The sequence below is a fragment of the Cucurbita pepo genome, chromosome LG15 (assembly GCF_002806865.2).
Source record: "Cucurbita pepo subsp. pepo cultivar mu-cu-16 chromosome LG15, ASM280686v2, whole genome shotgun sequence".
NCBI classification, from domain to species: Eukaryota; Viridiplantae; Streptophyta; class Magnoliopsida; order Cucurbitales; family Cucurbitaceae; genus Cucurbita; species Cucurbita pepo.
In genome coordinates, this window is record NC_036652.1 from 279,977 (window position 1) to 291,522 (window position 11,546).

The 11,546-nt window shown below is 36.9% G+C and overlaps 2 protein-coding genes across 4 annotated transcripts; both read right to left on the bottom strand.

Annotated features, from left to right (window-relative positions):
• Positions 1 to 151: 151 nt before the first annotated feature.
• On the bottom strand, positions 152 to 4,604 carry LOC111811095 (outer envelope membrane protein 7-like). 3 transcript variants are annotated; one of them, XR_002817495.1, is made up of 3 exons: positions 4,246 to 4,604; positions 459 to 602; positions 152 to 365 (listed from the first exon to the last, which is right to left on the bottom strand). XR_002817495.1 is itself a non-coding variant. In XM_023697823.1 (2 exons), exon 1 carries the CDS (start codon positions 4,521 to 4,523, stop codon positions 4,311 to 4,313), a length of 213 nt encoding a protein of 70 aa, XP_023553591.1. In that variant the 5' UTR covers positions 4,524 to 4,604; the 3' UTR covers positions 152 to 602; positions 4,291 to 4,310. The 3 variants fall into 3 exon arrangements, 1 of the variants encoding a protein (XP_023553591.1); XR_002817494.1 differs by having other exon boundaries at positions 152 to 602; XM_023697823.1 differs by having other exon boundaries at positions 152 to 602; positions 4,291 to 4,604.
• A 1,436-nt stretch (positions 4,605 to 6,040) lies between these two features.
• On the bottom strand, positions 6,041 to 10,476 carry LOC111811104 (small nuclear ribonucleoprotein SmD1b-like). Its single transcript, XM_023697833.1, has 4 exons — positions 10,373 to 10,476; positions 10,176 to 10,252; positions 6,483 to 6,674; positions 6,041 to 6,350 (listed from the first exon to the last, which is right to left on the bottom strand). The coding sequence occupies exons 1-4, from the start codon at positions 10,384 to 10,386 to the stop codon at positions 6,289 to 6,291; spliced, it is 345 nt and encodes a 114-aa protein (XP_023553601.1). The 5' UTR covers positions 10,387 to 10,476; the 3' UTR covers positions 6,041 to 6,288.
• Positions 10,477 to 11,546: the final 1,070 nt, after the last annotated feature.

The following is an 11,546-nucleotide window of genomic DNA, read 5'->3' on the forward strand; positions in this document are numbered from 1 at the left end:
AAGAAAGAAAAATATTTTTAAAAAATTTAATATAAGCTTTCGGGTCGACTAATATAACATAGCTCAAAAACAAACTTTACCAACTTTCCACGTTCTACTCCTTGAGATCAAGACCTGTTTGAATATAGTTCAATCAGAGAATAAGAGAGAATTTCGTTTTAGAATATGTTCGATTAGAGAATAAGCCAGAGCTCTCGATCATATTCCAATGCTGCGATAACAATCACATCACAAACAGCATAACTATAGTTAGAAACTTAAGACTTCAATTTCCTAAACGGAACGAAGTGATCAATCAACAAGTTGCTCAACTGATGAAGGTCGAGAAGTCTACTACCCGACGTGGCTCGCCTGACCCCAAAAGTCTTCTTGAGGATGTTCATATTATGATATTGAGAATAAGAACACTGCATTGTTTAATATTATTCCGAAAAGGAGAGGGAATAACAAAAAGAGACCTTTTCAGAGTGGAAGCAACACACTAAGTGACAATGGAGTTGCAGGCCATTTTCATTTTGGCTGTGCTCTGCGCACTCCCATCACAACCTCAAGAGCCAGAGATGGATCCATTTTAGCAAGTGCAGAGATAGCCGGCTTGCAGACTGAAAACCAGAAGAAAATTCAAGCTGGATCAATAGAAAAAGTAGGCATCTTTTTCAGATATTCAAATCCTTAAAAGTAATAACACATGGGTTTTCGTCGCAATAACGCAACCCTAAGGGACGAAGGTGTTAGGACAACAAATCTTTGTGTATCTTCACAATATTAAAATATTGCGTTAATGGTTGTGCTTTCAAACCTAACCTCAGTCCACTTAGTTCCGTTTTTTAATGGAAATGTAGTTCTTACCTATATGCTCTTGATCTCTCTCATTTTTAATAAATGGGGTGTCTCTAACAATTTTCGTCCTAAACAAAGGGCCACCGAACCTTCCTTCAAATGGTTTTCTATTCAAGTTCTAGTTAGTAGAGTCCAACTATAGATATTATTGCATGTGACAATCTTACAACTTTTGCTTCACGTAAAGTCTTTGAAGCCCGTCACAGTTAGTAAAGGTAGTTTTTGTTTTCAGTTGAGCCTTGACTTGAAACACTTGATTTTGAAGGAGAAAGACTAATATCCTATTTACCGAGTGAAAGAAACGAGAGGAAAGAAAAGAGCTACTTTTACCTCGTGAAAGAAGGGAGACGAAAGAAGTCGAGGTTCAGGTTTTCGATTGAGTCTTTCACTTTTTTCTTATGATTTAGAATTGTAAAGGAGAGAAGACGAAGATAGAGTGAAAGAACAATTTTCAACAAAGAAGGAGATGAGTGAAGCAATGAGACCGAAGGGAGAGGAGCTATTATCTATGTAATTGAAGAAGCTATAGAAGAGCACCACCAAAGTTCAGGTCCCAACACATGGGGGATTAATTCAATAGCAAAGATCGTGAATCAAGCAATTGAATCAGGAAGTGCTACTCCACTACTCAAGATAAGGGTTCATGATTTAGTTTTGAGATATTACAACATTTTACATTCAACAACTCCCTCACTAACCTTATAATGCTTTGAAAAAACTGTCAAGATAGTTGTGAATGAGGTACAAAGCATATCACTTAAGATTTGAGATAAAAGTGAACGAGGAAGTGGGGAAGTATTGTTTCCTTAAACGATAGAACTTGAACTTGAGTGCTTTCCAAAGGCAACAATCCCTAGTCTACTGCCGGTTAGTGAGATCTATCAACCTCTGGCTATGACAATAGCTTTGACTTGACTATTCTTCTGAAGTAAAATCGTGAATAGAACTCGTTGTTTTCCCCTTCGAAAACTAAGACAAAGCTGTGACCTTAAGGAAGAGACCAATGGCAAAGGAATCAGTCATAGCCAGAGAAAAAAAACAGAGGCAGCGAGACCGACAAGTTCTTGTTTGATCCGCCACCCAAGTAAACACATAAGACATACATCAAAAATCGTTTAGAACAATTACTAGAATTGGACAAAAGCAAGTAAATAGATTGGGATGATTGGTTGTCCATGTCCACTATGGTGCTGAGTGTTCCAAACATTGGAGTCAAGTCAGTTTTGTGCAGCTCCAAAATTTTCACTCAGGGTGAGATCTCACAGCAACTGGGAAAGAGAACAGAACATTTTTTATAAGACTGTGGAAATCTCTCCTTACCAGGCGCGTTTTAAAAACCTTGAGAGAAAATTCAAAAGGGAAAGCCCAAAGACCACACTATCTGCTAGCAGTGGGCTTAAACTGTTACATAGACAGGGAGAGTTCAACAACCACTAGAAAGAAATATGATTTCCACAACATATCTCCTTATCCTAATTCCTTCGCCTATGGACATGCTTCCTGCAGCAAAAATCTCACAACCTCAGACTGCACCTCATGGTCTTTGTGCTGCTAAGACCAACATGTTGGGATCGTGTCAAATGAGGATTGGTGGTCGTGCAGTGCTCCATGACTGTGCAGTTAGGTATGAGGAATACCCATTTGATGATTAGAGACTAGTGTGGTGAATGTTATTGCTTCTTTGAAATGCACTTGTTTCACTTCCTTGTCTCTTTTCTCCTGTCTTTTCAATCTTAAATGAAGATATCAGGACGCTGATTGGTGCTTTCCTATGACATGATGCTCGAAAAAGCAAGAGGAAGTAGTGTCAGATGCATTGTTGTTAAATCAAAGCAGAAGTGTCGAGTTCAATGTTGGAGTTCCTATAGTCTCACAAAACCAGAATATTCAGAATTTCGAACAAAAGGCAACACTAGTCATCATTGAAGGAGCGGTCTTTTTCTTATTTCGCATGCAATACCCAGATGGGTACGTAAAGACAGAAAGAATGTAACAGTCCAAGCCCACCGCTAGCAAATATTGTACGCTTTGGCCCGTTACGTATCGTTGTCAGCCTCACGGTTCTAAAATATGTTTACTAGGGAAAGGTTTTCACACCCTTATAAAGAATGCTTTGTTCCCCTCTCCAACCAATGTGGGATCTCACAATCCACTCCTCTTGGGGGACAGTGTCCTTACTGGCACATCGTCCAGTGTCTGGCTTTGATACCATTTGTAACAGCTCAAGCCCACCACTAGCAGATATTGTCTTCTTTGGCCCGTTACGTATTGTCATCAACCTCACGGTTTTAAAACGCATCTATTAGGGAGAGGTTTCCACACCCTTATAAATAATATTTCGTTCCCCTCTCCAACCGATGTGGGATCTCACAAAGAAAGCTTCAGAAGCTCTGGCTTGTTGAGGATTGTTGGTGGGAGTCCTATATCGGCTAATTAAGGAATACATCTCCATTGGTATAAAGCCTTTTGGAGAAACTAAAAGCAAAGCCATGAGAGCTTGCACTCAAAGTGGACAACATCATACCATTATAGAGGTCTGTGATTCTAACATTGTTTTGATCGTGTTGTTCAACAATTCAGCCATAAACACTTTCATTGCTGTCTCTCCGGTCCATCTTTTTTGTCCCTACGGATGAACCAACAATAAAAGGAAACTTGAAGACAAATCAAACGATGGAGGTGCTTTTCAAACCCTAAATGGGCTATAACGGATTGTAGTTTGGTTATTCCTTCTCACCATTTATCTTAAGATCAACACCAAAAGTTGGCATGTGAAGATATTAAAAAAGGAAAAAAAGGGGAGCATCTAATGGCATTAAAAGCTAGTTCTAAAAAGCTCATAGCTCCAAAATGGATATTGATATCATAACCGGAGTGGAAGGAGGATGCAAGTGGCATCAATCGAGCCGGGTGTGGGCGTGCAGCTAGACCACCGAATAATGTTCAACAAAGATATAACACATTATCATGTAAAATACTCCGTCTAAGTCAACTTCTTCCGACATTGTGATGATAAGGCCAATAAGTCCCATCACCCAAATAACATTTGATCCTATCTAACATAATTATCAACTCTTTCAACAGACAAGCCTTTGTTCCTGTCAATCTAATCTTCTAAAGAGAGTATTTAGTCTCCAAGAAAGCTCATATGCAGGGGATCTGATTCAGTTCATTTCTATACAAAGCCGCATTGTCACAAACCCACCACATTAAACAAGTAAAACACCTTATTTCTTTTAAACAATTCGTCGAACAGGTAATCCGCATACTTCAAAGCTTATAGTTAGATTTACAGGAGTCAAAACAAGCACATTCAGAAACTGCCGGAGAGCAGGCACTAATTATGAAATTAAGAACTGAATCACTTTAATTCAACTAAAAAAACTAAAATGGTCTAGTACTGACCTTATAAGAAACGGAGGAGAAGATGTAAAATTCAAATTTTCATACCGCCACAAGATGATGCAACTTCAAGCAGTGGTACTTCGATCGTCGTCCGATTGTAAGTGATCAGATTGTTTATCGAGAAGGTCGTCGGGATCCCGAGTCGGATCAGAGTTGTCCATGGCGGAGCGGGCCTTATCGAGGAAGGGCTTGAAGGCCATCTCAATGGCTAGCCAACCCAGTGCCAAGGCTCCGAGGATGAAAAATGCTTGCTTGGACCCAGACGGTTTCTTTCCCATGGTTCTTGTTGTGGCGGCGCCGACTAGGTGTGTTAGAAGCAGAGAGCTCCGACTGCTCTTTCTATTTTACTGTAATAATGAACAAAATATTAGATAAAATGGTTATCAATTTTATCCCTAACCCTAAATTTTCACTAATTTTACCTCTGCTATTAAATTTAATAATATTCGAATAATATATTATAAAATTTTCACTAATTTTACCTGCTATTAAATTTAATAATATTCGAATAATATATTATAATAATTAGTTAACCTGCTATTAAATTTAATAATATTCGAATAATATATTATAATAATTAGTTAAGAGAATAGTTATCAATTTTATCCCCAACCCTAAATTTTCACTAATTTTATCTCTGCTATTAAATTTAATAATATTCGAATAATATATTATAATAATTAGTTATGAAATATAATTCATTTTCATCCAAATTTATATATCTCGGTAATTCTAAATTTTCATCCGGTTAATTCTAATAAATTTTTTATTCATTCCATAAAAAAAAATAATAATAATAAAATTTGTACCGGCCTTATTTTATCTAAATTAATGGGTTAATAAATTTTTAGTTTTTTTTTTTTTTTTTTTTTTTTTTTTTTTTTTTTTTNTTGTAAAAATGAGTAATTTAATTAATAAAAATTAAACAGCAAAATGCAGTTAAAAATTCAGTTCTGAGACCCATTTGATGAAAGTAAAAGTTTTGCAGTTAATTCAGTTCTGAGACCCATTTGATGAAAGTAAAAGTTTTTAGAACCTAGTTCTTACCGGGGTGAAATTTTTTTGTTACAAATATATATAATCAAATATTATTATAAGTAAAAAAAGATCTTAAAGACTTTATTATAAATGAAAATGATATTGATTTTTAAGTAATTCTCCAATATATTTTTCCTTCAAATTTTATTTTGAAAAAAAGTAGCAGAAAAGACAGTGAGGAAATATATGAATTGATGAAGATATTTTGATAAAATCTCTTCCCCGTGCATTATGAACTATTCAGTCAATAATAATAACAATAACATAACATACCGTAAATGTGAAATCTCACATCAATTAGAGAAGGGAACGAAGCATTATTTATAAGGATATAAAAACTTTTCCCTAACACCATGTTTTAAAAACCTGAAGAAAAACTCAAAAAAGAAAAAGTCCAAAAAGGACAATATATCCTAGTAGTGAACTTGGGAACAATAGATCCAAAACAGCCGTTCAGACTTCAAGGTCTAACAAACGCATTTTAAAAACCTTGAGAAAAAATCTAGAAAAGAAAGTTGAAAGAGAACAATATCTACTAGCAATGAACTTGGATGAACTTGGAAAAGTTCAAGAACAGCAGGCAGGTGCGGCCGTAGAGACAGACCTCAAAGTGAAGGAGTAGTGAAGAGAAAGTAAATAGAGGAGGAAGAGCTCTAAAGAAGTCTTACAGAAATGACTTGACACAATAGTCTTTCATTGTAACCAACTTAAGAACTGCATGACTACGTCTATCAAAGTTGGAAGATAAGAGACGAGATTCCAATCTAGAGACATGCCAGAGTTTGATCATTGTGATGATATTAAGAGTGTAAATCAATAACAGACCCCAGGCATCAAAAAAACATAGTAAGGCTACGTCAATCATAGAAAAACAACTGGATAACGTTGTAATAAACACATGAGATTGAGCAGTGAATTGCTATACCGTCACTAAATTCAGAATCCTTCGCTACAATACAAGTGTTTACACTACCGGTCTCAAAACTTGAAACAACTGCAACAAATCTAGCGTCCACGACCACGACCGCGCCCACGCCCACGTCCTCGTCCACGTCCCATAGGCTTCCCTGTAGTTGCAGTAGAGTGTAGAAATGCATAAGCAACACATTTGATAATGGGTAGTATATGATTCGGTATACACAAGTTGATTTGCAGAAAATGACCATAAGTATAGGCATGAATACAAGGACAACACGTACCTGCAGTTGGTTTCTTCGGCTTGACCCTCGGTGTCTCTTCAACAAGTAAAGTCTCGAGATTCAAGCTGTCAGGTAGAATATAATATCTGATGTTGTTGCCCCTCACACTTAAATGATCCATGGTGACTGGATTTTTACCCTTTAGAGTAAGCTTCACAGCCTTCAAATGTGTATTCATGCTGATGTCCACACCTATGAAACACGAGAATCACTCAAAATCAACCAAACAGTGATTCCTCTTAATGATAACAATAGTGACGTTAATGATATCACTTTAGAGTTTATGTTTAGGTGCAATTGACATGAATGATCTAAGAAGCACAGATACAAGACAATGACATAAACACTGAGACACATCAAATTCTTAAAAAGTAGGACACAAGCACCTTGGGGACATGTTTTTTTATATAAAATATGTGTCGATATAGGTATATTAGTCTGTTTTTTTAATAGACAAAATGTGAATTAAACATAAAAATAAAATATGCTTCACTAAAAACATCCATAGTTAAGTCAATTAACAATATTTGAAACCTTAAAACATATAAAAAGATTAGTTGGCTGCAAGAGGATGAACATGTCATCCTAATACTTTAGGATTGATCAATATTTAAAGATTCAATCTATAAGAAAATCTCAAAATTTCCCCTATTTTATGGGTTAAATATTATCTAGAGGTGTGTCTAGCCATGTATCGCATGGCCAAAGCATGTCCGGACATATGTGTCATGCTTCATAGGTTTTTTTTTTTTTTAACTTTTTATGATTACTAAGTTTGTTTATCAATACTTGGTAAAAAAAAATTTAATTAAATTAGTCTTATGCTTCATACCACCTTGAGGCTTTCACCACGCCTCCACCGGTGGAAAAGTCTCAAGGCTGACTTTAGCTTTTTAAAACATTGTTTATAATCTCAGTTGAAATCCTCCCACAAAAGAGGTAACCAACTAAAATTATGAAATTGAGTCCCAACTCTCCCATAAAGGCATCTTGTGAGAAACGACTCTAAGTGGAAGCACCCAATAAAAGGGAGTTGGGACTTTCCTTCAATTGGCTCTTCCCAGAAGTAGAGAAAATAACATCCTACTTCTTAATGCAATCTAATCAATATTCACCAACTCCTGAGTCACCCATTAAAAGGGAGTTGGACTTCCCTTCCATTGGCTCTTTCCAGAAGTAGAGAAATAACGCCCTAATTCTTAAATGCTTAGGGAGAAGAGTGATGGTTGGCAACAAGGGGTTAAACCAGAAAGATAGGCAAAGAAGCCTAAACCAAAACCATAGGTAATATTGGGGGATAATTGTGGAGTGCTTGCTCGCTCTTTTCATAGAGAAATTGGTAGTTGTATAGCCTTTATAGGACACATTGATACGTTTCAATTAGAAGCTGGCCAAGACTGGTAGAATACATTGATTCATTCAACTGCTTCTCCTCTAAATCGCTTTCATTAAACTCTCTATGACCTTGCTAAAGCTGAAAACTCCTTTGGTTAAATCAGTTTGGAAGTTTAACGTCCCCAGGAAGGTTAATCTGATTGTGTGGTCACTTACTTAAAGAAACCTCAACACCCCAAGCGGCTCAAAAAAAGTTTCAAAATTGGGTTCTCTCCCTGGTTTGTTCCTTTGCTATTCCTATGATGAAACCCAAAATTACCATTACCTCCACTGACCTTTTTCTATAGGAGGTGGTCTTTCATGTTCAATGAGCCTGGTTTCTGTTTATGCCAACCCAGCTTGGTTGACGATTTTTCTTGGAAGCCCTCACAGCCTGATGGCTTAAATTTAAGGCTAAAATCTTTTGGAATTGTGCTTCTATGGATTTCTTAAGGAAAAAATAATCTATTATAGATTCTATTGGTAATGTATCGCAAACATTTTACAATGGTTATTCAAATAAAAGATATTCATATTCTGTTGTAATCAGTGTTTTTTAAAGCTCAAGGAACAATAGTCTTATGTCGTGCAAGGAGCAAAAAAATAAAAAAGCAAGACCTTTCTTTTGTAATGTGCACTATATATAATTTTTTTATTAATTAATAAAGAAGAAAAACCCTAAATGCAAGGGTTTAGGGATGGTAAATATTATTACGTTTCAAACGATAAAGAAGACAAAACCCAGACAAAACCCAAAACGCAAGGATGGCATATATCATAATGCACCGAAGAATGGCATATGAGAAACAAAATCCAAAAATACTGGTGTTCAGCAGAAGTTAGTGTTTAATCAGACTAAGTTCATGCCATTCTAGTGCATGTGAAAAACAGTTCAAGTTAAAAGTTGAAGTATATTCACTTGGTTTTGGTCACATTTTATTCATGAAATGGGTTGGATTGATATTAGTCTGGATAAACCAAAAATAATTCTATTAGATCAAGATACAGCAAAATAATTCTATTAGATCAAGAATCAACCCCTACAAAACAAAGGGGAAAGAAGGAATAGTAGGAATCAGTCCATATAAATGTGAGAGGACATTCAAAAGATTTGTTTAAATCTACTGATAATGCCATGAAATAGAATGGACATTCAGCATCAGTAGACAGTAGTCAATAGTTCAAATTGATTTGTTTATTAATAATGATAAAAATAAAAACTATACAGAGAAAACACCGCATCCTCCCAACGCTCAGATGACAAGGAATTTAATTGCCCGTTAGCAACCTATGAGTTTAATACTAGTTTTTTTTTTTTTTTTTTAAATGATGATAGTTGAAGATCCCATATCAGTTGAGGAGGAGAACGAAGCATTATTTATAAGAGTGTGGAAACCTCTCCCTAGAAGACACGTTTTAAAAACCTTGAGAGGAAGCCCGAAAGGGAAAACCCAAAGAGGACATTATCTGCTAGTGGTGGGCTTAGACTGTTACAAATGGTATCAGAGCTAGAAATCGGACGATGTGCCAGCGAGGAGGCTGAGCCCCGAAGAGGGGTGGATTGGAGGTCCCACATTGATTGGAGAAGGGAACGAGTGCCAACGAAGACACTAGGCCCCTGAAGGGGGGTGGATTGTGAGATCCCACACTGGTTGGGGAGGAGAACAAAGCATTCTTTATAAGGGTGTGGAAACTTCTCCCTACCAAACGCGTTTTAAAAACTTTGAAGGGAAGCTCGAAAGGGAAAACCCAAAGAGGACAATATCTACTAGCTAACTATTTTTTAAGATTCAAAATGGGAGTGGGATAGCGGTTCTCCAAGCGCGCGCTTGCCAGAACTCTTCAGTTAGCTTACACAACTACACAATTGCAGGAACAAATGTTGGGAGATAGTTGTGAGACATAAGCAAGAAAAACGATTATCGTACACTGGCGGACAGACTGAACCTTGGCGTGACTAATAGTAGCAATGTACTTCAGCCATCGCAACAAAAATAGTCACACACAGTTTTAAACGAAACATTAATTAAATTTCTAGCAGCAATGTAGCAGAGAAAAATCTATGTAAGCCAAATTATCAAGAACAAGAAGGTTCAAGATAAATCATAAACCACTCCAAATTGACAGTAGAACCCATATTCCAACTATCCCTTCCAACTGAAACATTCTACAACTTTCACTACAGTGGAGTTCAAAGAAGAAAACAAAACAGAAGTTGGAAGTTAAAAAAAGCTCTGCTACAAAGTTGGTAAATCTAGGGTTTAACAAGATTAAGAAAATATCAATGTGCGTGGTTGTGAGTGAAAGTAAGAAGGATACCTGTGATAGTTCCATGGACAACAGTTCCATTTTTGAGCTCGATTGAGACTGTCTCATTGTTCAGCTTCATCAAAAACCTGTAGATTCACCAAAATCCAAGTTTCTAAACATAAAAACGGCCATTCTGGGTAGAGAAAAGCGAGTAGATCGAGAAGAAGGAGATCAAAAATAGCAAAGAGAAGAGCGTAAGAGCATACCTAACGAGCTTCATGATTGCAGGGGAAATGAATGTAGGGTTTCAAACACAGACAAACAAGCGAAGCGGGAGAGGAAATTTGTAGAGTTTTACGTGCTGGCGGTGAGTATGAAATAGTAATTTAAGAAAGTAGAAGGGCATAAATGTAAATAAAAATAATAAAAGGACGATAAAGGAAATGATGCTCCAACCCGCCCCGGCCCGGCCCGGCCCAGCGAGGTGTTTATATCTGTCAATAAAAATATTAACAAATAAAAACTAGAAATTTACTTTAATGTCGACCTTCTGTTCAGATCGGGTGACCACTATCATAAAAACCACAACGGTGGAAAACAAAATGGATCGTTCTTTCGGACAACGAGACGTCTATCAATATGATTAACTAGTCTAAGGTGACATCGATGCTGAAGAGGAAGGAACATAAACTACAACAAGGACGGTTTTGAGACTCATGTGCCCATTGTAGCTAAGGACGATTATATATATACTAGCCCAAGTCCATCGCTAGCAGACATTGTCCGTTTTGGCTCGTTACGCAACACTGTCACCCTCACGGTTTTTAAAACATGTCTACTAAGGAGAGGTTTCCAAACCCTTCTAAGGAATATTTCGTTCCTCTCTCCAACCGACATGAGATCTCACAATCCACCTCTATTGGTCCAGTGTCCTCGCTTACACACCACCTCATGTTTGGCTCTAATACCATTTGTAACAACTCAAACCCATTGCTACCAGATATTGTTCGCTTTGACCCGTTAGGTATCGTCGTCAGCCTCACGATTTTAAAACGCATCTAGTAGAGAGAGATTTCCACACCATTATAAGGAATGTTTGGATCCTCTCTCCAACCAACGTGGGATCTCACACTGTTAATGCTTATGGAAGTGCATTATTATAAGACGACTTGAATGTTTAACCTCTTGGTTAATAGTATATATTTAATACCTTCATTTTGTAACCAATGGTTCGCCTCTAGCCTCTAGGTATGTCCGAACGGGACGATAAGAACCTACTCTATTCTTGAACTCTTTATCCACCCAACTTAATCCAGACCCACAACACGGCTAGAACCAAGAAGAAGATTGACTTTCAGTTTGGCTCGTACCTACCTTTTCCAGTTAAAAAAAACCACAAAATCATATTTAAGTTTCATCTTCGATACTACAAATTTTGAA